General features: G+C 42.6%; 2 protein-coding genes across 4 annotated transcripts in view; one reads left to right on the top strand and one right to left on the bottom strand.

Annotated features, from left to right (window-relative positions):
• Positions 1-31: 31 nt before the first annotated feature.
• Positions 32-15,268, bottom strand: LOC103820947 (arylacetamide deacetylase-like 4). 3 transcript variants are annotated; one of them, XM_050982570.1, is made up of 5 exons: positions 15,121-15,268; positions 6,558-6,635; positions 2,551-2,767; positions 1,765-1,828; positions 32-1,071 (listed from the first exon to the last, which is right to left on the bottom strand). In XM_050982570.1, the coding sequence occupies exons 1-5, from the start codon at positions 15,202-15,204 to the stop codon at positions 300-302; spliced, it is 1,215 nt and encodes a 404-aa protein (XP_050838527.1). In that variant the 5' UTR covers positions 15,205-15,268; the 3' UTR covers positions 32-299. The 3 variants fall into 3 exon arrangements, with proteins under 3 accessions (XP_050838527.1, XP_050838528.1, XP_009093970.2); XM_050982571.1 differs by lacking the exon at positions 6,558-6,635 and having other exon boundaries at positions 15,121-15,251; XM_009095722.4 differs by lacking the exon at positions 15,121-15,268 and having other exon boundaries at positions 6,558-6,808.
• A 35-nt stretch (positions 15,269-15,303) lies between these two features.
• Positions 15,304-27,775, top strand: part of DHRS3 (dehydrogenase/reductase 3) — a 29,423-nt gene continuing 16,951 nt past the window's right edge. Inside the window, exon 1 of the mRNA XM_009095614.4 lies at positions 15,304-15,576. Coding sequence (XP_009093862.2) covers positions 15,304-15,576 — 273 coding nt within the window. The remainder of the gene's footprint in view (positions 15,577-27,775) is intronic.

The following is a 27,775-nucleotide window of genomic DNA, read 5'->3' as shown; positions in this document are numbered from 1 at the left end:
GTTTTTAATTTACACATTTAGAATGTTTTTTGTTACAATGAGTTTTTATTCTTTGACATATGAAGAGAACAAAAATTCTTACAATTCAAGAAGAGAGCATCAAAGCAAGCTTACAAAAAACCTCTAAACATCACATTCCTAGATAATAGCAAGTAAAAATCAGAATTCAGCAGACCATGCTAATGTCATCAGTTCTTGCCTTGATTCTAATGGGCAAATAGCTATTAAATACTTAATTGAATAATTTAATTGAATCACAATCTTTCTAAATACCAGTGCAGTATATGCAAGAAAATGATTTAATAGCCTTTTATAAAGTCTACAGCATGGTTCATTATAGTACTTGATGATGGGAAAGAGAAAATACCATATCCAAAAAATCCCAGTGCAGCGTGGAAGCCGTTTTCCACGTGGTGCCAGGTCACGCGTACGTTGTTGTCCTCTAAACGCTTCTTGTACAACAGCCCTTCATCCCTGAGCACATCATGCTCACAGGTGACAATACAGGTGTCAGGGAGACCACAAACAACAGCATCCTCTGCCAGCAGCGGGGACATCCAGGGCTCAAACAGCTCCTGCACTTCTTCATGGACGTGAGGTAAAAACAAAGTGGGGAGTGGTGGTTTATAGCCCAGTTTAAACTTGTCTGGAATAAGATCTGGATTTATCCATTTCTTATACTTCAAATTTATACTCTCAGGAACATGAGAACCAGCCAGAATTGGTTCCTTCAGGGAGCAATCCTTATTCAGGTATTTGAGAATAAAATGGACTGTGTGCTCCCGGGGCAGGAAGGCAACGGCAGCATTTTTCTGGTGAGAGGGCAGATTGAAGTTCAGTGCTTGGAGAAATGGATAGATCAGCACCTGGGCACGAATCTTGGGGATGTCTGTCCTGTGCCCAAGTTCTTGGCAAACAGTGGCAGTGAACGAGCCCCCTACACTGTCCCCACAAACAATAATCCGAGCAGGGTCCACCCCATGGGTGTCTGCAGTCTTCAGGAAGTGCACGGTGGCCCTGAGACATTCCAGAGTCTGGGCTGGATACTTGTGCTCAGGGGCTAAGTGATACCTGAGAGGTAGAAAAAGCAGCTGGTGTAACACATTCTGAGTGTCTCATCTGAAATGCATCCCATGCCAAAACTCCCCCAAACCAATATTAATTACACCATTAATTATATCTAGTTTAAAGTTTTTACATGCTGAAGCAAACCAGAACTTTTCCTCCCTTTCCTTCTCAAAACCAATTCCTCCCAATTTAATAAAATCCCATAATAGTAAAGTTTTTCATGGAAAAATTTGTTGGAAATTAAGGTTTCTTTATACCATCATGTATTTTCCATGATCAAAACATCTTTGTAGGAAACAGTGGTCCATGCTGGTTTTAAAAAATATTCAAATCCCAGTTGATTTTAAATAAAAACAATAAAATATTTAATATATTTTAATGTATTAAATGTACATTAAAATATTAAAATTTTATATTTGGCTTATAATATCTCGTTATCAAACAAAGGTAATGATTTCTGTGGTGATGGTGATGTACAATGACCAGACCTGTAACTCTAACCCTGGCTCAGATATTTTCATTGCCATTCCATGCATGTGTTTGCTCCCATATGACAGCAGTGTGGGGAAGACAGCACCAGAGCTCAGTTTCTTATCTTATATTCAAAGAAATGTAAGTTCAGGGGTGTGTGGGAGGCAGGGGGAAAGCAGCAGAGTTCTCTAATTCTGGGATTAGCACTGGTTGAATTTCACTTACCCAACAGACACAACCACTGAATCAGATTTTCTGGCTATGTACCGGCATATTCTTTCATAACCTCCTGAAGCACAAATGTTGTTGATGTAATTAATATCTTAGAAAACTTCAGTCAATATTGTCCCTTATATTTTTATGACACATTACCACAATGTCCTGTCAGCCCCTTGCCTATTTAGTGTGTACCCAGATTTTCTTTAGGATTAAAATATTCTAGACTTTTGGTCATCAGGACTTGCTGTGAAATTCATATATTTAGACAGATCATTGATCTGTGTGGAAAATAAGGAATTATTATGATTTTTACTATTAGAAAATGGGCGGTGGCTTTAAACTCAGAGAGGATAGAATTTGTTTCCATGTAAGTAACACATTTTTATTATGAGGGTGGTGAGGCCCTGGCACAGGTTGCCTGGAGAAGCTGTGGCTGTCCCACTCCTGAAAGTGTCCAAGGCCAGGACTGACAGGGCTTGGAGCAACTCGGGATAGTGAAAGATGTCCCTGCCCATGGCAGGAGGTGGAAAAAGATTGTGGTTAAGGTCACTTCCACCCAAGCCACTTTATGATCCCAATGGTTCTATGATAAAGAGTGCTACATCCCAGAAAAAAACAATTTAAATACTAAATAAGAGCAGATTAGAGAGTTTTAACAATTAAAAATAAGCACTAAGTGCTTTCTATCTCCATTCTCTCAAACTAAGCTTCAGTCACTTCTTAGGGTCAGGAGTTTTTAAGACCAGGGAGTTAAAAAAGCTAAATAGTCACATTTCTCTTTCAGTTCCTTACTGATGCTTCCAAAAATGCCACATCCTCCATGGATGAAGACGACTCCTCTCCGTTTGCTGGCAGATGGTTCTCTTGGGAGGTAAATCCTCACGGGCACCCCATCAAAATGCAGATCTTTAATGAAGAGCTGGGAATCCTGCCATGCTGGGAGTCCATCCGTGAGCAGCCTGATAATTGTGTGCTCCTTGATGATACTCAAGTGGTTTAAATTCTTTGCCTAGATAGATAAAACAGGAAAAATGAGAAATTACTGTAGGGAATAGAAGTCTTCCCACTTTGTAAAGGCCACAAGCTACTGTTTCCTACACTGCCTTTAGCATAATTGGGTTGGTTATTTTCTAGTTTTTAGGATTCCCACAAATAACTGTCTTTGGGATTTTGGTTAAGAAGATGAAAATTTACATCTTTGTTATTGTGGGAAGAATGTTGTAATACTTGTTCCATTAAATGTATCATATAAATACCTTCTAGTTCCTGTGATCTGGATTTACCACAAGTAAGAACAGGCATTTGCTCAGGTGTGGAAGCTGGGAGGCCTGAGGCTCCTTTCCTAATGAGGGAATAGAAGGAGGCATTTCTTGGGGATGGTTCCAGTTCTGGGTGTGTTAAATCATGCTCTGGGGGTGTCTGTTCATCTCCGTGGTAAACTGTACTTCAGATGCCTCAGTTAAAATATTTAAGCTTAGGTGAGATGAAAATGTCCCTCTCATGACAGGATTATCCTACTGGGGGAAAAACCACAGGCCAGTCTGTGGGCAAGACAGGCTGATTTAACAGTGTTGGGCCACCTCCCTCCATGGGGTCAGTGGGAACAAGCTGTAAGAAAACCATTGTGTCTGTGATCACTACTGAGGGGCTGCTGGCCCAAGGGAGGAACTGATGAAAATGGTTCTGAACCTTATCTCCTCCTCCATTAGTGAAACCACTGCCTTTACAAGATCTCACAGCTATTCATAAATGACCCTGCAGTCAGTTTTTATATCTGGAAGGTATAAAGACAAGGAAGGTTTGTTAAATGGCCTTATCCAAGGCCAGTCAACTGCTGATAATTAAGAAAGTCTAAAGATCCCACTGCAATCCTCCTTTGAACACATGTTGTAATGGATGTATTTCCTGCTAGAACAACATTTCCCTTCCTATTACAGAGTGATTTAAATGCCCTTCTGGACTACTGCAATTCATTTTTCTGTAATGATGACAGTAATCACAACCCATTTGCAAATTGTATTGTTGTCCTTTTCTAAGTCTCTGTATCAATTCCTCACAAACTAAAGACCAGCTCTGCTTGTGTAAATTGTATTTTTCAACCTGTGTATCACAGATGCTTTCTTCCTAATAATCTAAATTCCCAAAGATGGGAATCCAGAGATTATCTGGAGTTTTTTCATAACACTCTACCACCAATGCTAGGAGTGCTTAGGGTAGTTTAAGAGACAAATGGCTGGCCACAGTTCTTGCCTTGCATTTGAAAAAGCACATTTCAAAGTATCATGGCAAAGGGGAAAACTACTGTAAGCCCCAGTGCAATGGTGGCAGAAACCATCTAATCTTCTCCAAACAGCAATTTTCAGAACTCTCATCTCTCTTAAGTCAGCCCTTCTGTCAGAGTTATGGTTTTGGAATGTTTGAAGTTGGCAGAATTGCCATTTAATCTCATTTGAATTTTCTAACATCTTTGAGGTTTTTCAGAGCTTTCAGATGACAGTAATACATATTATAAACTTGTTATCAGAGCATCCTACCTAAATATCCTCTTTCCTTGCCTTGTCTTAGGAGTTCTGACATCACAGAGGCATCTCCAAATTCAGGGGAAACACTGTCTTGAAGGAGAAGAGGGAATTTGGAATCTACTCCATCAAGAAAATTCTTAATCAATCATTAGGAAATACTTCATAACCTATAACAATACATTCAAAACCTAAAAGGTTTGCTTATTTCTAGATGTGATCAGTGTTAGTAGGTGAAGTGTGTTACATAAACCAGGTCCTAAAATGTTAATATGTGTATGAAAAAGAGCACATCAGCTGTTCATGTGAAACACGGTCTTTGAAAAACTATTTGCTGGAACACCTAAATTCTGACACAAACTGGTTTTTTATGAGGAAGATCATAGGGGGACCAGATTTTTACTTTATAATAATTATAAAATCCCATACCAAAAGCAGCAAAACCCTCTCAATCTGAGCTTCATGGACTTTAGGACTACATCAGACAGTCCTTCTGTCAGTCACTCTGAAGTGTGCTTTGCCAACCACAGTAATTAACATCAAAGCTTCAAATCACAGTGCAATATGCACAGTTAGTCTGAACACAGATCTGACTGAGTAGTTTAAAACAAAAGCCAGGAGGCTTCCTCTCATCTCTTCCATTTTACATGGTCATTGATCTCTTCATGGCAGGGGCTGATGAAGAGATCAATGATGCAGATGCAGCAGGAGCATCATTTATGTACCCTGTGGTGGAAGGTACACTCTTTTCTGGTGCTGCAGCTTTTCTAAGACATGCAAGTAGTGTGGAAGAAGAGAAGAAAAGACTGTCCTGTATTGTGGAAAAAGAGGTTTTCACAGGAGCATACAGCAGTGGCACAGCAGTGGCACAGCAGTGGCACAGCTCTATGGCACAGGAAGAGCAGCATTCATCAGGATGAGCAGGATAAGCTAATTGCACGTGTCATACACAAAGCATTGTGCACTTAAAAAGAAACCTGTGAAGTCCTTACTGTGAGGGCTGCTCTGAGCAAAAACATGAACCAGGAAAGCACCCAAAGTACCAGTAGATGCCTAGAGGCTTTTGAAAGAAAAATAGGTGAGTGGATTGATTCAGTGCATAGCCGGTGGTGAAATGCACCTTAAAACCTATTCAGAAAAAGGATGCTGAAGTTTAGGGAATGTATTATCAATGAAGAGAGCATGTGCACTTATTCCTTAATAGACACTTAAAAGCTGTATAAATGGGTTAAAAGTATCACCTGAAAGAATCTGTTCACCCACCAAGTAGCAAAATTAGAGAATTTAATAACATTGTCCTATTATAATAATACTGTCATAGTATTATATTAAGTTTACATATAACATAATACAAAGAGCAGTATGAGATATGCAAGGACAGCAGCCTCTTCTTTCATGGCAGACAAGGAAGAAAAGTACCACTGGAGAATCAGGGACAACCACTGGATTTGGTGAATGTTGCTGTGTAAGTTCAAACAACCCACTTAAGTCTTTAATAGATTGTAATGGCCCAAATCACCTCTGAGGATGTGGGGCCAAGTTCTTTTCTTTCTGTATAACTGGGGATTAGAGAATTGAGGTGAGCTTCATCCAAACATCAAAGAAACCACTCTGATTTTCCTGCAGGCTTTCTTTTGACATGTTACGTGCCAGACATGACAGGGCTTAGGCTGCTCCTACATACTCCTGTTGCCTACTTTGAAAACTTTTGGTGAAAGCTGTTTCTTTCTGGGATGGCAAAGCCCACAGCACAGTGAGTCTGGCTTACAGGTACTTAGATAAAGACTGATAACAGGCCTAAACCTGCTTTGGCAGGAGGTTCAATTAGATGACTTCTGGAGGTGTCTTCCAACCTACCTGATTCTATGGTATTTAACTAGTATTCTGTAATTCAGTCACTGCAGAATAAGAACAGAAACAAGGGTAAGGAAATTACTGCAAATAGCTCAGAATGTAGGAAATTGCCTTACATTTAGACATAGCAATTTGGGTTATTATTATTCACGTAAATTATGAACAGCCCTCCTGTCATCCACAGGACCAGTCATGTTATAGAAATATACAACTGCAGCATAAGAAAGGATATCTCAGTATTGAAAGAACCCACCTCATCCTGGCTGCTTTGTATATGGTAACAGAAACCAAATCAACCTTTGGCCTTTAAATCCGTGTTACCGTGGGCTTCCCATGACGTGTAGTTGCAGTATTTAGATCCATATCTTCATACCCAGGTCTTTCCTTTTCTGAAAATCCCAGTATCCCAGAGCATGACAAACTCACCAGAATTTCCATCAGAGTGTACAAACAGTGATAAAGGCGGAGCTTTGCTGGCTGGTCAACATCAGAAGGAACCTCTCCCTTGAAGAAATTATGATCAGTTGCAATTAAAACCAGCAATACAAAAGCAACTAAAATTCCTGCTACTAAAACCAGAGTATAATAGGATTCCATTGTTCTTTGGTGGGAATAATTAGACAGTGGTTGATATGATTCTGTCAGTATTTATATCCTCCAGACTGATACCAAAGGGAAGTCATTTGCATATCATTTGCATACAGAATTACCTGCCCTTCTCCTTTAGCAGGGCTGGCAGGGGCGGAAGCCTGCAAACATCCGGCTGTGACAACTGCACTTGGCATGATTCAAGCTCACACATAGCACAGTCACTTCAGGAAACACCTTGCTTTTGGATATTACAGAATTGCAAATGGATTTATTTTTTATCTGCTTTATGGACCTGAAAAGCTCTCTGGGATGTTTTGCACCTGTATCAGTGAGTGTCTCAGAGCCTATGGAAGAGTGCTCCAGTCTCCATGGTCAGGAATTGTAGAGGTTCTGCTCTTGGAATAGGTCTGAAGGATGATTCCAAGGCTTTTTGCTTAGTGCTGATCTTTTCCCCTGCTCACTTGCTGAGGCAGACAGCTGGCCAGAACAGCTAGAACAGGCATTCTGAACTCAATCTCAAGGAATTTGGCTTTTGGAGATCCACACAGACCTCTCAGTTATTTGCCAGCCTGAGTGTGCAGCAAGGGGCTCTGGGCTCACCAGTGGTGCCATGGGAAACTTCTCCTTGACTTGGAGAATTTTGGCCCTAACCCTCTGTGCTGATTCTTTCTAAAGAAAAGCTTTTGATCTCTTTACAACACCATATTTTGCTGTGTTTTCCAAGATGACATGTTATCCATGGTTGTAATTCAGGTGTGATCAGAGCATATGGTATCCAAAAGTCTGCACCAAGGAGGTGATGACAGTGCAGGAATGAGTCACCAAGTGTAACTTTGTGTATTTCTGTCCATCATGTGTCTGGACAAAACTTGTTTGGGTAACATTAAAAAGCAAACAAGCATTAGCTCAGCTTGACATAAGCAATACAACCTGTGCTTATTCTCTGAACACTGAAACATTTCTTTATCCCCAATAATCTCCCCAATACCTCATTTAAAAATCCTTATTAAAGCTTGTAATCATGGCCATAGAGAGAAATACTCCTTTTTATGAGCCACAGGATTTTGCATTTGGCTAACCAACCTGTAGTGTATTCCCTCAGAGACATCTTCACTGAAAAAGGTGAGTCCTTTCTATGTTTTCCTGCTCACTTTAAAAAAGCAGACAAAATATATCTGCTTAGAAAAATCCCATTTATACAAAATATGCGTTACAGCAAAGAGCAAGAAACTTCAATGTGAACTAGTCAGTGGGTTAAAAAAATATTTAGCTGTGTGGAATGAGTAAACAAGTGAGTCATACAAGATAAAATACAGGATGATGAGTGACCAGACTGGATTCTTAAGATAAAAGATCTAATCCTTAACTTCAGGGGAAGTCAGCAAGTGCAGATGATTGAATTATGGGGTTTAAAATTTAGAAAGATGATAGATAGATAGATAGATAGATAGATAGATAGATAGATAGATAATGACAGATTAGATAGAGAGATAGATAATGATAGATTAGATAGATACATACATACATACATAGATGATAGATAGATGAGCTGTTAAGGATAAGAAGATCATGAAATCCATTCAAGTAATCACATGGAATTCAGCTTAACTCAGCAGACCTGCACCTTGTCATCACAGTCATCTTTCCAATTCTGATGCAAATGAACTGACTGAGCTGGGGAATAAATGATCTCTTCCATTGCTGAGCCCCTCCCAACCCTACTCCATCCAGACCTGTGGGGGTCCAGTAACTTGAGTGATTTTTTAAAAACAACATAAACTAAAGCAAAAATTAACACTACTTATATGTTCTGTGAGGTAATATCTAGGCTGGGGTTTATTGATTTTAGTGTGATTTTATTTCCTCAAATCAGTTCATACCCCTAACCTATCCCAGCCTCCCAGTCAAAATTGTTTGCCTTTGACACCACCATTCTCTTCCCAACATTCCTCTTCTTTTTGATATCCTTTGTAAAACTGTCAAGTTTGAAGAAACTTCAGACAGTCAGAGGCCCTGAATTATTTCACCTCAGTATGCATTAGTGAACTTCTCCCTCTGAAAAGAAGTTACAGCTGCATGAAAGGAGTTCTTTTAAAAAGACATTGTTAGAAGGAATTCAGGGAATATTTTATCCTGAGATTTCCTTTCTAAGCTAGTTTACAAGTTTCCAGTGCAAACTTGTTACAGGCATTAGCTTGCTGTTCAGTTTGTGTCAAAATTGATGTCATGTTGGTTTAGTAGGATTTCAGGACTTTTCTCTAATTTTAAGAGCCTTTAAGACATAATTCTGCTTTTCCCCAGTTCCTTGTATGTCTTAGAAGTTTTGTCAGGACTGAGGAGTTAGTCAGAAGGAATGGGTAAATATTCACTGGCCTAAAAGTCAGTAAAGGCACCAAAGAGAAGGTGAATCAATCAGGTTAACAAACATGATCTTTCCTTTCCAAACAAACTCCACTCCTGTTCACATGGGGTATTTTTTGCATTGTTCTCTCCTGAAGCAGCCTAAGATGTTGAGAGATCTGGCTTCTAATCACAGGCAGGTGAGAAAAACCAAGAGCAGTTACAGCTTAAAAATTACAAATTCTAACATGTATGAAAACAACTCAGCAGGTGGAACAAGCACCACACAGGTGAGACTGCATCCCTTTGAATTCTAGAGAGCCCCTATGAGCACTGTGTAAAGTTCTGCTTACAAAGACAATTATTTTTACACATGAATCTAGAAAGGGGTGCTACCTAGAATTTAGAATTACTCAGTGAGACATTTTTATATCTTTACTCGTGACACTGCTTTGCTGGAAGGCCCTGGGAAAGCCCTAAGACATGAAAATGCAGCTTTTTGCAAAAGGCCTGATGCAGTCTTTGCTGTCAGGCTGGATGTTTACCAGAAACCCAGCTCCTTTGAGCTTAGTCCATGGCAGAACTTAGAAGGCAACAGTATCAGACTCTTAATAGCATATAGAAGGACAGTGTGAAATCACAGAACCACTGGGACACATTTCAAATGGAAAATGTGAACACAAGGGAAGAATGAAATCAAGAAGCACAAAAATTTAGCTCTTGATTTATCCAAATCTGACAGCAGTACTTCATCTAACAAAAACCAGATCAGCTTGGCAAAAGGTTTTTCTTTTTTAAAAGAGGTTTAAGTTTTATTGTGTGATCATGATAGATTGTCTATGATCAAAAACCCTGCACTGATGTAAAAAAATGGAATTACTTGACACTGCAGTCACACAGCCTTTCTGTTGTGGAACTGCTGCTCTGTGTTCCCAGGTTTGGACTGTCTATATCTGAGGGGGGGCTTTAAGTTGAAAACACAGAATTGTTACCCCAGTTGGCTTTCAGATGTGCCTCAAGCACAATTTCCAGCTCATTTTCCTTTCTAAAGTTCTTGCTGTTTAGAACCTCATTTGTACAAGCAGCCTTCCAGGGCTGCAAAGGCTCTAAGAACACAGTTCTGCCCATAAATACAGATGCAGCCTGAGCTGGGAGCGTTCAGACCCTGCCTGAGCCTCTTCACAGATCCAGGTAACAGCTTTCTGCAAAAATGGAGCTTTGTCATATAAGTGATGTGTCTAGAGAGTGCTTCAACTTGTTTTGGAGGTAAATGTGCTTTTCCTGCTGTTTTCTCCTTCAAGCCACCACAAGTCAGAAAAAATTTGGTTTCTGTGGTTCTTATTGAGAATCTGAGTAAATCTACACTAAGTACAGTCCAAAAGCTACACGAGTACAAACCCAGAAATCTAAACCAACAAATGGAAGCCAAAACTGGCTTGAATTACCACTGAAATACATCACATAGAATCACAGAATATCCCAGGCTGGAACACATCCATAAGGATCATCAAAGTTCAACTCCTGGCCCTGCACAGGACCACCCAAAGAATCCCACTGTGAGCCTGACTACCTTCTTGCCCTCATAAACTGGAATAAACATCGTTAAAAGTGCCCTGAAGATGGCTTTAAAAGGTTGTTGTGTTGGTTGTTTTTTCAGTTTATACTTTGTTATGAATGTCTGTGTAAGGAAACAACTGCTGAAAAGGCAAAATTAATTCTGAAGATGATGCAATTGCACAGAACTAACAGGCCTGCTCATGGAATGTTTCAGGGCACTGGTTTGGGACTCCTGAGTGGAAACATGGACTGGATTCACTTTGGGACAGCTTGGGACTGATAATTAGAGAGAACAGCTGTGATGGGACAGATCCTCGTGACCCTCACCAAGGTGTGTGCTGAGTGTTTGTACCAACAACCTTGGATAACCAGCCCTGTATGAAAGAGCACTTTAGGGAGTCTCACTGACAGAGATGGACTTGGTGAATAAAAGTTCATGTTGGTTTTGTAAAGGTGACAGCTTGGAAAAAAACCTCTTGCCAAGAAAGAGTGCAGTGGTTGCTGTACAAAAATCAGGTGAAATTCTGGAATATTCCTTTTTTTTTTTTTTCCTTCTGAGAGTAGAACTGCAATTAAAAGGAACAACACCTCTAAAGTTCTAATGCTCTCACATAAAGTATGTGTAGTATTTAAAGCTATTTGACTTTTTTGGTTGAATTATGTGAATTTTAAAATAACTTGCATGTAGTTTTTATTTGCTACATGCAAGATGCACAAACTTCAATTTTACTATAAATCTGCTTTTGTTTCTTGTTTTTGTAGTTTTGTACAATGTAGCACCTACTAGTTTTCACTGCTTCAAGATAAAACTAAAGCAGTGAAGAAGGAAAATAGTTCATCCTTCAATGAAATCTGAAGAGCAGGTTAGGAAAATGTTATATATCTAGAACCATTTTCTAACTCCCAATCCAAATTTGGTAGCAACTTTGTACATAGGTCAAAATCATGATGAAGACAAAAATCTCTTCAAACACATACTTAGATTATTATTCAAGCTGGAAATAGACATGAAATAGACATGAAATAAATGCCCACAAGTTTATTCCATTCCCCTGGCCTTCAAAGAACTTGCAAATGTTTTACATTAATAATTAATTTTCTTTCAAATCTAAACAAGTTAACTCTTCAATATTGATGAGTTTTCTATTTTAAATGTGTCTGTGATGCTTTAAGCATGAAGAGACAACTCAGGAATCAAAAAACCCCAAATATACTCTGATGGAGTTCATACCCTTTCATTTCAACACCGCTCCTTATTTCCGTAGCAGAAAGTTGTTATATTTGTTCCCAGTCCAGACACTGACTCATTCCTGTCTAAGCCAGACACTGGCTTCTCTGGGTAATTTCTCTTTCCCTTCCAGAGCTGTTGGACTGAGAGGAAAATTGTCATGCCAGGTGCCTCCCCGAGCTGCGTTTCTAGAGGTACAGGAGTAAAACACACCAAGGTGCTAAATGCTGCCAACAGGCCATGGAAATTCCCTGGCTGGAAATTCTCAGATGCAGCTGAGTTAGGAACACTCACTGATTCTGACAGCATGTACAGTTTCCAGTTGGGATGTTTCATCTTCTCCTCAAAACCCTCTCCTGACACTCTGATTATGCAGTGACAGTCATATGGCTTATTTCATATGAGGTAACCTGCCAGCTAAAGGTAAAAATTGTGCAAGTTTCTCTTCTCAATTTTATTTCCTTTTTTTCCTTCCCTTAAAGCTTTTGTAGAACTTTTAATAGCGCTGAAATTCAAGGATTTAAGTATTTTTCATATTTTTTATCAAAAAATGTATGTGTGATAGAGCTGTTGAATGTGGGGGGCACCAGAAATTTGGCTGCCCTTCTTTTTGCCAACAAAAAAAACCCTGAACATTCTGTTCCCACATGGCCACTTTGAATGCCTGCTTTCAAAAATACCTGTTTGATTCCAAAGAAGAAAAACGAGTTCATTTTTATTGTGATTCAGCGTCCAAACTCACCTCTGTCTCTCACAGATGCTTAGATTCAAATGTCCACTGAGGTGGTGTTTTAGGAACTAGAGATGAAGAAGTTTGAGAATGTTTTTAAGTGCACTTTTCCCTTAATTCCAGTGTTTACCTCTAGATGGCTTCCCAGGATAGTTCATCTGGCTCCAGACCTGAGTGAACTTGTGCACTGGATTTATTTTGATAAATCCTAGTGATACCTGCAGATATAAACCCAAATTTCTTTCCAGCCCAGCTGCGAAGACAACACTGTGAGGTTTGATATCCTTGAGATCTTTTGATATCCTTGAGATCTTTTGATATCCTTAAAGCTTTGCATTTCAGGTTAATTCTGAAATGAATGTGCAGTTACAGCCTGCTCAGAAAAGCTTCATCTGTACAACCAAAATCATAATTTCCCTGTCTAATGCTTGACAGTGCAAAGAGCCAGGGACCTGGGGACCTGCTGTAATACACTCTGCCCTTTCCCCTCTTACAGCAGAGTTTGAAGGGCTGTGGAGACCTTCTGGGTATGCCCTTATCACCAGACAAAAAAGCCTTGGAAGAAACCACCCTTTTTTTGCAGGGTGAGTCTCCCTCTGTCATTCAGAGCCTGCCTTTTGCACTGCTCACTGCTAAATCTCCAGTTTTCAGCAATGCAAGCATCTTCCAGCACGGAAAATCCATGAGGTATCACGTTATCCAGAAAAACACGGGTCAGTGGTGCTAAATATTGATTATCAGCCTAGGCTGGGTTCAGCTGGTAACCTAGGGCTGCAAGCAGCTTTGCCCTCCAGATTGTGGGCAAGCAGCTCCGTGGCAGAGATGGCTCCCTTGAACTCAGCCTTAGCCCTGATTCCTCCTGGACCTGCTTTCCCCTGGGCTCAGGCCAGGCCAGGGCACCTTTGTGGTGCATGAAGGTGAGGGAGGAGGCAGGGGCTGCCTCCTTGGTGACAGAGCACTTTGGCTCCTGCAGGATGCCCAGCGTGGCATGAGCCCAGCATGGCATGCATGAGAGCCCAGGGCAACATGGAGCAAGCCCAGCATGGCATAGACCCAGCATGCCCACAGCAAGCCCAGTGTGCCCAGCAGTTTGCCCCCCATGCCCGCAGGTGGCCCCGAGTGTAGTATTTAAAGCTATTTGATGTTGGCACCCACAGGATGCCCAGCGTGCCTGCAGCACACCAGAGTGCTCATGGCATGCCCAGGGTCCCAGCAGGTGACTCAGGGTGCCTGCAGGTGGACCAGGGTCTCTGCAGCTGGCCCAGGGTGCCCACAGCTGGCCGAGGGAGCCCACAGAAGCTCAGGGTGCCCACAGGTGGCCCAAGGTTCGCCCAGCTGGCCCATGGTGCCCGAAGATGGCCCAGGGTGCCCACAGATTGCCCAGGGCGCCCACAGAAAGCTCATGGTGCCCACAGGTGGCCCTGCTGGCCCATGGTGCCTGCAGGTGGCCCAGGGTGCCCACAGATTGCCCAGGGTGCCCGCAGGTGGCCCTGCTGGCCCGCAGCTGGCCCAGGGTGCCCCAGCAAGCTCAGAGTGCCCACAGCTGGCCCAGGGTGCCCACAGAAAACTCAGGGTGCCCTCAGGTGACACTGCTGGCCTGCAGCAAGCCCAGGGTGCCCACAGGTGGCCCTGCTGGCCCACAGCTGGCCTATGGTGCCCGCAGCTGGCCCGGGGTGCCCCAGCTGGCCCTGCTGGCCCGCAGCTGGCCCTGCTGGCCCGCAGCTGGCCCGGGGTGCCCCCGCTGGCCCATGCTGCCCGCAGCTGGCCCATGGTGCCCGCAGGTGGCCCTGCTGGCCCGCAGCTGGCCCGGGGTGCCCGCAGGTGGCCCTGCTGGCCCGCAGCTGGCCCGGGGTGCCCCCGCGGGCCCTGCCGGCCGCGCTGGCAGTGCCGGCCCCGCCGCACAGAGTCGGTGGCGCGGCGGCGGCCGGCGGGGGAGGGCAGAGCAGCAGCCACTCCCAGGAACAGTAGTGAAATCGGCCCGACACTTGAACTGTCAATCAGGATTAATGGGGTATAAAAGCTCCCCAGCGCCGCGGCCCTGAGCGGCAGAGACGGCAATAGGCAGCAATGAGTAAGAGCCAGAGCTGAAGTAGTGCACGGCGTAATTCCTGCTCTGTGATCAGACAGTCCAAGTGAAAAAACCGGGAGAGGGGGCAGAGAGAGGCAGGGACCGGCTCAGCCTTTGCAACCGGCTCAGGACAGAACGTCTATAGATATTTATAGATACTAAAACAAAAACCTCACCCTGAATACAGCCTTTCTTAAAAAGAAGGTCCTGGCAATTCTATCTTATTTAAGCAATTTCCTGAGTCTAAGAATAGAAATGAGCTGCCTGGAAGGCACTGCAGGCTGAAATTTGGAGACACAGGCTGCTTTATTTTATTTTTCTAAATATAAAAACCTTTCGTTTGGATACTGGATTTTTATGTGGGTCTTTGCAGCGGAGGGATGTATGGTTACTTTTGATTCTACTTTTTTTCCCCCCCTCTCTTTTAATTAAAAAAAAGGAGCTTTCCAGTTAAAAAGCAAGGAAGCTGTTTTACCTGCGTGTGACAATCCCAGAGGACACCGATCAAGAAACAGGGGAGTGACTTGGTCTTCTGCACTACTTTCCTCCTACCCCCCATTTTTTTTTAAGGGGCAGGGAAGGATTTTTCCAGTCCAAGAACCTCTTGCCCCCAAGTTTTGGAAGGGGGGTTGAAGAATTGCCACCCATCTGGGGGTGCATGAAGGCTATTGCTTTTCTTTCTCTGTCACCTTGGTTCTGTGGCGGTTTGGAAGAGAACTTTGCCTGGCAGAAGAGGATGATGTGGAAGTGGCTGGGCGCCCTGCTGCTGTTCCCGGTGCAGATGGTGTATCTGGTGGTGAAAGCCGCCGTGTGCCTGCTGCTGCCGCCCAAGCTGCGAGACCTGTCCCGGGAGAACGTGCTGGTGACCGGCGGGGGCCGCGGCATCGGCCGGCACCTGGCCCGGGAGTTCGCCAGGAGAGGAGCCCGCAAGGTGAGCGGGGAGGGGAGGGGGAGCGCCCACCTGCTGCTCTGCCAGCCCCACCTCCGGGTGGGATCGCTTGGCCAAGGTGAGAGAAGCTCTCGGAGTTATTACATCGATTTCATTTCAGAAGTTGCCTGCTCCTCCTTCACTGCGTCCTGCCTTTCCCCATCCCATCGGTGAAAACGCGGTTGTGAGAAAGATCCCCCTCGTAAATCTCCCTGTGCTGACAAAGGACAGGGTTTTGCCTCAGCCCAGGCTTCCTGTGGCAGGGGAAGGGGAACTGAGCAAATCTATGCATGGAGACAGTTCTCACTTCCATTGCTGCTTCCTGGTACTGCTGGGCATGGGGATCATGTACAGTGAGCCCCCCTCTATCAGGATCACATCACTGCAGAGAGGGGCATGGGGATCATGCACAGTGAGCCCTCTATCAGGATCACATCACCCCAAAGGAGAGGGGCATGGGGATCATGTACACTGAGCCCTCTATCAGGATCACATCACCCCAGAGAGGGGCATGGGGATCATGTACAGTGAGCCCTTCTCGATCGGGATCACATCACCCCAGAGGAGAGGGGCATGGGGATCATGTACAGTGAGCCCTTCTGGATCAGGATCCCATCACCCCAGAGGAGAGGGGCATGGAGATCATGCACTGTGAGAGCCCCCCTGTCAGGATCACATCACCCCAGAGGAGAGGGGCAGGTGGCTCTGGGACACTGGGGAGAAGTGTTCCCTTTCACCCTGCTGGGTTTCCATTCCTGAAATTAATTCCTTGTGCTTCCTGAAATCCCTTCTACTTCATTTTTGGACAGCCCAGAGCTGTTCAAGGGAAAAATGAATGAGAGCCCAGCAAGAAGAGCACAGTTTGAGTGGAAGCTGTGGGATTATTTGCACATTTCCTTTAGGAGAGAGGCTGAGAGTGGCTGGTCTGCACAGCAGCCCAGAAGTGCCAGTGTAGCTGGTGGCTCCATTCTCTTGCTCAGGAACTGGTGGTTTACCTTGAAATGTCGAGGTTTTGTAAATGCAGGTATGTTCCTATGTGTGAATCAGTCAGAGATACAGAAATACCTATCCCTGAAATGAGCCTTAGGATGAAAAATTTCATCTCCCCCTTTATTGGTAATTAAGGGGAGGACTGGTGAAATTAGACAGCTGCATAAATACTTCTCTGTGTGAGAGAGTGAATGAGAATAAATCGAGAAGAAAGAAGAGGAAAAATACAGAATGAGAGGCTATTTAAAGAAAAAAATTTGGATTTAGTTCAGGATAGGGTTTTATCACTTCCTTACACATGCATTACAGTTTTCTCTGTGTGGTACAGAGCTATTCTGGCATGTAACTCTGAGGTGTAAAATATGTCAGCATTGAACTTTGATGTTTGTCTGTGTTTGTGTTTAAACACCATGTTGAGATTTACACATTCTGGGAGTCAGAGCAAACAAGCTGATTGACCTTTGGACCCAAGAAATTTGCTGAAGGTGTATTTATATTATCTGTTGGAATACCAGGCTTCATTATTTATTTATTTAGAGTGGCTGGTTGCTATGCTGAGTGCTGGCATTAAAGTGCTACCATTTCTACAGCACATTTAAGAGCTGTTTTGCTGCAGTTGAGCTGGGAGCTGAACAATGGCCCTGAGGAGCCAGGGGACAGGGGCCAAAAGGAGCCAGGGCTGTTTGAGAGAGAGCTGAGAGTGGAATTACTGTAAACAGACACAGACTGTATTCTAGCTGTACGTCCCATCAACAAAATCTCTACATATTGTACAAGGAAAGAATACAGAATACATGAGAATAATTATTGGGAACCTTTGTACTTGTCTCATACCATGTTCTGAAATGCTCTGTGTTGCTAGTTACTGGTTAGAACTTTGGGGTGTTTTGCCTTTTGGGATGTTTTCATTTACATCATCAAGGTGTTTAAGTCTTTGCATTGACTCAGTTTGAATTAGATTTTCTTTTCAGCTATAGCATGGTGTCCAGTCAGTCATGTATGGCACTCAGCAAGTTCTGATCCCCCTGGCAGTGGCACTGCCTCCAGCCTGTGGTGAGAACACCAAAGTTGGCTCAATCTCCTCAGTAGTTTTAATGCTAATTTTACCTACATGTGGTAGTTTCCATTCCCTTTGCTATGAGATTTCATTTCTTTCCTGCTTCTGTGCTCAACCCTAAATTTGTGGATTTTGTGCAGTCGCCATGTACCATGCACAACCTTCTGCTTGGCACTCCTCTGCAATTTTAAGCTTTTCATTTGACAAAAAGAAATGAAAAAGCCTTGGAGTGTCTAGCAAGTCATCTTTTGATAGGGCTTGTGCAAGCTGACTGGTTTTTTCTTTTTACACTGTTAACTGGCTTACACTAATATGCAAAGCTTGAATTATTGATCATAATTAATAACTTAGAACAGATTCTGATTATCAGAGGGTGTAATCACCATATTCCGAGTTCAGAAAAAGACTTCCAGCAGAGGCCTGGAGTTGTGGGGCCAAGCCCAGCGTGCCATGGAGGGGGCTGGCAGCAGTGCCAGGGCTCAGGCTCTGGTGCAGGGTGTGCAGTGTGTCCTGACCAAGCGGTCCCAGCGCCTGCGCACACAGACATAGTGGCGGGCTTTTGGAGGTAGGCGGCGATATATAACCATATTTTTGAGATTAGAATCTTCAGAAAGATAAGTTAGTTGGGACTGTGAGGCTATGAAACTTCTCTGGTAATTAGACTGGATGGGATTTCACCTTGCACTCAGTCTCAGAGGCTGGTTTTGTTGCTCACAAGTGAGATGTACCAGAGCCGTTTTCAAGCAAGGTGGCAAATGTTGTGTTTCATGAGGTTATGAATTGTCACATCTGCTACTCCTCTACTGTAAATTTGATCTTGCATTTAAAGCTGTGAAGAGGACAAGAAATAAATCCCAGAAGGGTTTATGCAAATGGAATACAATGTCTTTTGCTTCATTGATGAGCATGGAGACTAAAGTTCCCAATCTAATGGAATGGAAGTCTCTTGGGCATGAGCTTGTAAATCCATCCTGATTCCCATTCTTTACCCCCATTGCTCTGCCATTGTGCCTCAAATGTGACTTAGATAAATGTCTAGGAGACATTTCCTTCTCAAGTGATGTTTCTTTTCTCAAAGTTGTTTGTTGGCCTCTCCAATGAAATAGCCAGTAAGGGCACAAAGCAGTGCCAGTTCTGTTTGCAGCTCCAGAACTGTATGTTCTGGATTTTTTGCAGTTAAGACTGCCAGCAATTTTTAGGCAATGGGAGACTTTAATCATCAGATAATTCCTGTTCAAGTGTACCCTGAGAGGTCAAAGGATCCATACTCAGTTTGTAATTTCAAGTACTTGTCAAGAACTACTTGGTCCTGGGAGGCGCTGTGTATTGAAATGCTTCCTGGAGCACTTCTGGAAAAAGCCAAGAGCATGTAAATGAGCTGTGTGCAGGGATGAAGTGCTTACAGATGATCCAGGACATGTTAGTGTTATTATGAGGGATGAACAGCACTGACTTTTCTCCGGAAGTGCTCAAGTGTTGTAATCCAACTTCCCAGAGATGTGTCCAGATTCATAAGTGCTGCCTGAGAAGCTGCTTTGCTCTGGCTGGATTACTGGAGAAATCAACTTTCTGCTTTCAGTCCCTTCTTGCCTGCTTGCAAAATTCAGAATCCTCACTGCTGCTTGCTTTAACTCTTGAGAATTTAACTGTACCTTGGAAGTGTTTGGTCAGTGAAGTATCAGCTCTGCCTCAGCCTCACACACTGGTAGCTCTGTCAAGGCTCATAGCTGTTGATACTCTGGTGAGCCAAAATGGCAGAGAATGTCTGTGTTAATGAAATGGGAGAAGGAGAGACTTTTATGAGTTTATGATTTAATGCCTATGAAATAAAAATCCACTTCCAAAGCCTAATGGTGTTTTGCAAAGACTGTACTGTATAATCCAGTTAATATTGGAAAGACTGGCCCCTTTGAACAGTATTTCTTGTGTTGGAGAACAGCCCTGTGCAGATGTGAGCAGTCAGGGGGTGTAGGGGCTGAATGGGTTCATTCACTGCTCAGTAGAGTGAGAAACTGTGCCTGGTTTCCTCAGAGCCATTTGCTTTTCCTACAGAAGTTTCATTATAGTGCCTTTGCCAGGAATTTGTCAGCCCTGGTTTTGATAGTCTCTAGTGGAGAAGTTTTGATTCCTATGTCTTTTGTATGTCTTGATCTTTGTTAGGTTTTCTTTTAGAAAACTTTGATCTCTAAAAATTTTCCTTGTCATTTTAATTTACTTTTTTCACAGATTATTTAATTTGAGGCGTGATTGAATGGGAAAGGGATGCTCAGTTCTTGTTGCATTGTTAAATGTCAACAAAACCTAATAAAAGTAACTGAAAAAGATGTTAATAACAGGACTGAAACAGACTCCCCAGCTCTAGTATGTAATTTAGTATTCTTGTTTATCTGACACTGACTTTGGAAGAGTTTCTTGGGCCTTTCCAGAAAAACCCCACAGCCCAGAAATCTCAGCTGGTATTGTAATTGTCTCCATTGGTATTTTCACAGCATTTTTCAAAGTCAGACCTCAGTGTCTGCATTTTGGAAGATTTCTTCTTGTTAATTGTGCTGTCCTCTTTCAGTTCAGTGTCATCTGGGATGGGAAGAAGTTGAGAGAGGAAGGAGCACCAAGAAAGGGCTGGATGAGAGCTGTGCAAGCCACACTGCTGCTTGAACCTGGGGTTTCCCTCAGTGTTTCAGTTTCTCCAGCAGAACTGAAAACCTCAGAGGAATTACAAGTGCTTGAAAGCCTTGAGTCATTGGAGGGGTTTAGCTGAGTAAGATTTGAGGCTATTTTGTGTTTAGGCTAAGAGTATTGGTGAGAAGTTATGTAAAAAAATGGAATCAGGTCTTAGAATTTAGCCTTGTATTCCCAGTAATGGAAAATTTGGCAAGTTTTGAGATGAATTTATCAATGGCATGCTCCTCCCACACAAATTGCATCTGTAGGTCTATGAATATTTCATTTTGGTCTTTATGAATCACACTGACATATTAGTTCACAGATTTCACAGAATGCTCTCAGTTTTAAGGGACCCCACAAGGATTTTCTAGTCCAACTCTTAAGTGAATGGCTCATATGTTATTGTCCTGATTTGTATGAATTAGTATGTACCTTCTAAAAGCTTCTTTATAGCACATACCAGTGTTGTATGACCTACTGTAACTAGAGCTGGATATTAAATGAATACCAATCTCCTGAAGTGAGGGCAAAAGCCACTGCTGCTGTTTCAGAGCTGTGACTTCTTTTTTTGAGGCTCAGGACAAAAGCTAGGAGTGTCTGCCATGGATTCAGGAAAAGTTCTTATTCCAGAATGTCTTAAAATATCTGTCACTCTCAAACACTCATCTCTGGTTGCACTCTCAGAGCCTCTGGAAGAGTCCTGCTAAACTGCATTGGAGAGTATCTCTTGCTGGAGAGTATCAAATTCCTGGTGCACTGGGATGGGAATGTGCCCCAGACTTCATCCAAACCTGGAACCCTTCCTTTTGTCATGTACAAAGGTGTACAATTAATTCCTGACTGTGCTGGGGAGTGGGGAAGGGGTGGGAAGGCATGAAATCCTTGCAGGAAACTCTGTTCCAAAGCTGGAACCCTTCCTTTTGTAATGTACAAAGGATAATTCCTGACCATGTAGGGGTGGGAAGGCACGAGATCCCTGCAGGAACCCTAGGAAGCCCTTCTGCTTCTGTCAGCTTTAAAATCCCATGTGCTGGGCCAGTTGTCAAGGAGACACTTTTGTTCTGCAAGTAATAACTGATTTCTGACACATTCATTCCTTCTCAGCTCAGAACATGACTAGACCTGACCTGGCCACCCCAGAGAATATTAGTCCTGATAGAAGGAAGAGAGCTGCTTTAAAATGACACACTTTCAGAGCTGAGAGGACCTGATTTTCCTCAGAATCTGATTAATCACCATGCACTTGTTTTTAACAGGCATCATGACTTAATGAAATTAGAAAGCCTTCAAAATTAGGTTTATAAAAGAAATGGACACAGTTCTGATGAACACTGCCCAGTGCAATATGCCAGTGTGGTGCACTACGTTTAAGGTGGCCTGGTTTTAAAAGACTCAGTGTAAAATTTATATATATATATAAATACACACACAGATATATATTTAGATTTCAGTGCTAAGAAACTGTTGCCAGGTGAGCATCTGTCCCCATTCTGAATGTTTTTCCTGCCCTGTGGTGGTGGTACCACAATGACATACAGCCCATGTGTCTAATGGATTTTGAAATGCAAAAAAAGTGACCATTTGGAAAAGGCAATCTGACATTGTGTGGAAAGGAAAATGTAATCTAAAAGGAAAATGCACTAATGTAATTTAAAAGGAAATTTTCTATGCTGTAGATATTTTAGTGTAATGAGAATATTTACCTGTAGTGCAAATATGAGGTTGTAAGTGATTAATCTCTCCTGTTGTGTGTGTGGTTGGAAAGAAACCACCATAGGAATGCAGCAGCTTCAGGGATATGTTAAATGATGGTTACTTTAATCTTCCTTAAATTTAAGCACTTAATCTCACATGAACCAGGAGAGCATGTCACAACTTATCAGCAACCAGCAGTACATGAGAAGAGCTGGGGAGGGAATGTTTCTCCATGTCATGTGAAATAATACATTAATTTGAAACTTTTGGTAAACTGTGAGAGCATAGATCTGATTGGGTGGCTTTATGGTTTCCAGCAAGGCTTTATTTCTCCAAAGATTACATCCTGATGGCAGCTTTATTTAATGGCTTCCTGTTGGCAGCTCCCTGCTCTGTTGATTGGATTTAAGGATGGGCAGAAGAGCCCTTGTTTGGAGTGCCAGGCTGCCATGGCATGGAGCCTGTGCTGGGGGCTGGTGCCAAGGCCAGCACTTGGAATAACATGCTGAATAAATGTCTCTGCCTGGCAGGCACCACCAGGATTTATCAGCTCTCAGATCTTTGGTGTCTGTGGAGCAGCTTGGGCTGGAGCTGTTTTAAGTTATAGTTTGGAACATACCTGTCTTTTGTTGCTGGGTATGTTGTAAGGAGAATAAATAATGTTAACAAGCAGTGGTACTTGCAGAGTTGCAGTCTTGTCATCTCTCATCAAGATACAGTGATGTAATGAGAAAATACTGTCCCAGTTGAGACCATGCTGAGCTGGCACACCAAGATCCAGCACTTTTTAACATGCTGAAGGTCTGGCACCAAGGCAGTTAAATGAGGCTTCCCACTAAATGCAAGGACTGTGCCAATGCTGTAAAAAATCTGAAAGTTTTAAAGATGAGGTTTTATATTAATGTCATTGCAGTGCCTCAAAAACTGACTTCACACCAAAGACTGTTTAGCATAAAGATGCTAAATGTGCTCTATAAGAACAACAGCAAAAGATGATGCTGACCTCAGGGTTGGCAGGGATAAAATAAATAAATGTGACAGTGGAGATAAAAACCGAGAGGTGACAATGAGTACCAACACAGAACTCTCTGCTGATGAAAGCCAGAGACTGCAGCACCACTTGTTGAGCCAGTTTAAGGTTTTGGAAGAGGCATCACAGCAATGGAAGTTTTCAGGTGGGGTTTGAAAAGCAGCAGTGAAGAGTTTGGAAGAATGTTCAGAGAGGTGCAGGAAGTGTGGTAGAAAACAGACAGGTTGTTTTAAAAATTAATGGTGGGAGGTAAAGGCTGCAGTAGAACTAATGCTAGATAAAGGTGAAGGGAGTATGGATAAAGTGAAAGTGAATGCCTTGAAATGAAAACAGAGGCTCAGCTGGAGGAGGAGGCAGGGAAATTCAAAATGAGCTGGCCTGGCCAGAGCAGTAGATGAGGTGCTTGATCTTGAGTGGGGGGTTGGACCAGAGGACATCCAGAAGTCCAGAGCCTCAGTCTGATTCCATCATTCTCAGTCTCACTTGTACCACAGGAAGGAAAAAGGCAGATTTTCTGAACTTCAGGGCTGACAGGAAGGTTTTGGGCCCTGATGTTTCAGGCCACTTATCTGAAGTGATTCATCCCTATTTTATTTGTGTAGTTTCATCACCTACAGTGACTTGTAAAAGTGTTGCTGAGTATTTACGTTGCATTTATGTCATGGCTCTGGCACAGGCTAGAAAAAGTCTCAGACTTGTGGAACTGTTTCCATCTGAAGCACTGTAGGTAGTTTTTACTGCATTATAAAAGAATCAAACATCCTGCTGAGCTAATGTCTGGTTTAATTAGCCAGGCACAGCAATTTGCTTTAAGAGTGACCATAATCCATGTATACAGTCCTAAGCATTTGACTAAAACATTTTAAAGGAATCCAAGATATTATTCTTAAGGCTGCTGTGGAAACCTGCTTTATTAGAGTGATACTATGCAGTGGATTGTAAAATTACCAAGGAGGAACTTAGAAAACTCTAAATACACTCTGAATTCCATGGCTCAAAGAGATCAGCAACATTCAAAGTTGGCATATCAAGAACTATCTGTTTTTACATCAAACTGCCAGAGCAAATGCCAGGAACTTGGCCTGACAGCAACCTGAGAGGAATGAAAGTATAAAGGCAAGTAAAATAAAACAAAAAAAAAAACCCAAAAAACCTGAAGAATTAGGACAAAGGGATGATAATGATGAAGTTCACAGAAGAAGTCAGTTGATGCATTCTGCAAGAGTGATGGGGAAAAGAAAAAATAACAGTTCTCTTGATTGCCTGCCCATAAAATTGGATAAGGGTCTAGAAATTTGGTATCTTTCCCTCTGAGCAGTTTGCAAATGTCAGCTAATGATTATTTAAGTATTGAGTATAAGTCTGAGTATTTGTTTTAAAATCCAGTAACAAATGCCAGTCAGTGTTAAGTGTTCACTGTCCCTTTGATTCCTGTCCCCAACTGAAGACACAAATCTCACACAATTGCTGCTTCAAGGTTTTCTGCAGGAAAGGGAGACTGAAAAGAAAAACTCCTCAAGACAGAGAACAACAGCTGAGAATAGGCTCTGGCCTTTTGAAAGCCATGCTTATCAGGAATATAAAGCAGAAATTATTAGAGATTCTTTTAGCTGGGCCCAGAGTCTGTTCTTCAAAGCATCCTGTCAGCATCCTGAAGAGCTGAACAAGTCAGACCCAGGCAGTGCCAGATCCATTGGCTGATAACACTGACGCCAGGAGAAAAGGGTCAAATACATGTTGTTTGACCTTTATCCCACTGGGGATTAAATTGATTCTAATTAATGGACTTGGGAATAGATGGCTACCTTGGCAGAGCTTGTAACTAATTTAAATTGTTCATCCCATTAGTTTAGCCATAAACTATGCATAATTACAATGGGATTTTGTGGACAGCTGCCCTTATGTTGCCACCTTCTTAATTACAATTTACTGACTGCAGTGCTGCAGAGCTTATTTGTTTTGGTTAACATAGGGATTTCTGTTGTCTTACACTGCCTGAGCAAATGTGTCAGGGCTCCGTTTATGGCAATAAAATTATGTTGGAAAGCACAAATGCAGCTCTGCTGAATCAGTTGTGCTTTAGGTGTGTGCCTGTGAGGTGAACCTGGCTCTCAGTGTGTAACCAGTGACAGCTGTACCTCTGAGTACACTTAACCAACATAAAATTATACATGTTTTGAGGTTATAGATATGATTTTTTAATATTTATATTTATATAAATGATGCCTGGAAAAGCTATGTCTGTGATTATCCTGTAGTATGCCACAGTTTTAGCTGTGGTATACTAGATTTACAGATTAGAAGGAGTCTAGATTTACAGATCTAGATTTAATTACTAGATTTACAGATTAGAAGGAGTCTAGATTTACAGATCTAGATTTAATTACTAGATTTACAGATTAGAAGGAGTCTAGATTTACAGATCTAGATTTAATTACTAGATTTACAGATTAGGAGGAGTCTGTATAAAGGTGGGGTAGCAGTTGGTGTGACTTGGCTAATAATATATTTCTTGCCTTACCTCAGTGAAAGAACCATTTAAAATCAGTGCAGATGGAGTTTTCACTCAGCCATCTTCCCTTCTCTTGAGCAGTACAGGTGTCTCCATGGGTGCTCTTTGTCATTTTGGCAGATCCTCTTTCCCAGTAAGTCCTGGACTGGAGTCCTGCTGTCTGAACTCCTGTGAGTGCTGGCCTGAGCAGAAAGTCACAATTCAGGCACTGAAGATCTCATTTCAGTGTTTCTTAGAAGCTGCACTAAGGAGCAAATGTCTCCTTTATGGCCAGGCCTACATTTAGAAGTCACCAGTTAAAAAACCATGATCTTTTATGTGCTTACAGTTGGGGTTTGTTTTATTTGCCTTTTGAATCACCAGGTACACCCAAGATTTTCTTTGTCTCTGAAGAGCTGGCAAGCTTGCACCATTTTACCTGAAAGCAGAAATTCTTAGGTAATCTTTTTACTGGACCTCAAGAAAAATCTCAAATCTTCCAAACCTAACTTGTGGGAAGACAAACACTGAGCAGTTTGTCTTTCCATGCTCTTCAACAGAATGGATCTGCAATAACAGTGGGCAGTCAGATATTTTCTGCATGAACATTAAATTAGTGTTTGTCTTCCATCTGTCATTTCAGTCTCCTTGCTGGCAGTAAACACAGACAGCTTGTCTCTGATCAGCACTTCCCTGGGCAAAGCTTGGTGGAGAGGCAGTGGAAAATCCTGACATCCCCTTTCAGCAGCTTGGTTTGATGGTGACTACAACCTCAAATTCCCTGTACCAGCTCCTAAGAAAACCTTCCCAGTGAGGACAAAGTCAGCCTTAAGGAGCCCAGGTCAAGCTCCAAGTGGGATATTAAAGGCACCCAGCTGGTACAAGTGCTTCTTTCCCACATGGTAACAGCTCAGGGCTGGCTCTGGCCACAGGGAGCTGGCAGGAATTATGTCAGAATATTTCCAAGGCCCCTGGGAAATGCAGGAGCCCTGCCTGGCTGAACTGAGCTGTTTGATTTGGGTTTGGGGTGTGCTGGTTGTGCAATGCTGTGGCTTTCTGCTGCTTGCTCCTGGATGTGACCCAGGCCCCTCAGAGACCACTGGGTTTATATTTGATGTGCTTGTGGAGGTAGCATTGTCCCCTCAAAAGCAAAGTCTCAGCCATCAAAGAGGGTTCCAGGGTTTATTTCCCTGGATGGTGATGTGCAGCTGTGGCAGATTGTTCTGTGACACCTTTTCTGATGGAAGGGGAGGGGGGTGTGTGCACACATGTGTGGGAAAGGGATCTGGCACTCTGTGTGTCCTTCAGAGCCAGAGTTCAGCAGTGGGTCAGCCAGCTCCTCCTGACATCACTGCACTTGTTTACAGCTCTCCCTGAGCTCTCCTGATGCCTTTGACCGCTGACACTGCCCCAGCCCAGCCTTTGTGCAAAACCAGAAATTTACAGCAGCATCTTACATTTATATAGGGATTTTAGTTTCTCTTCCTCACTGGCTTGAAAGGGACAATGAGAGAAAATAAATTCTTAACCACTGAAAGTAAATTATGTTTGTAAAATAAATTATGTAAAATTATAAACTACACGTTTTGTGGTTGTTGTTGAAATTGTAAATGCACTAAATAATGAGAATGCTGGTTATAGACTGAAAAAAGATCTTGTTTACAGCTCTCCCTGAGCTCTCCTGATGTCTTTGACCACTGACACTGCCCCATCCCAATCCAGCCTTTGTGCAAAACCAGAAATTTACAGGAGCATCTTACATTTATAAAGGGGTTTTATCATCCCTTTCAAGTCAATGAGGAAGAGAAACTGAGGGTGTTTTGAGTATAGCATCTTACATTTATAAAGGGATTTTAGTTTCTCTTCCTCACTGGCTTGAAAGGGACAATGAGAGATAGAAAATTCTTAACCACTGAAAAATAAACTGTATAAAATAAACTGTATAAAATAAACTGTATAAAATTATAAACTACACGTTTTCAGGTTGTTGAAATGGTAAATGCACTAAATAATCAGAATGCTGGTTATAGACTGAAAAAAGATCCATCTCAGAGGGACTGATCTATTTAGGATGAAGTTAGAACCGTTTCTTTAGCCACTGGAACCAGTAACAACAGTTAAAACACTTTTGGTTTGCAGTTCAGTCTCAGATTTAGGCCAAGCAGTGTTATTTATTTCAGGATCCAGGTTTCTAAGTGCAATTCCAGCACTGACAATCCATCACTGCTGCACGTGGGGATTGCTGTCCTTCAGGCCATTACTTTGGTTGGGTTTG

This window comes from Serinus canaria, chromosome 21, assembly GCF_022539315.1.
Source record: "Serinus canaria isolate serCan28SL12 chromosome 21, serCan2020, whole genome shotgun sequence".
In the NCBI taxonomy this organism is placed as follows: domain Eukaryota; kingdom Metazoa; phylum Chordata; class Aves; order Passeriformes; family Fringillidae; genus Serinus; species Serinus canaria.
The sequence above is the reverse complement of the archived record's forward strand: the minus strand, read 5'-3'. Positions and strand labels throughout refer to the sequence as shown.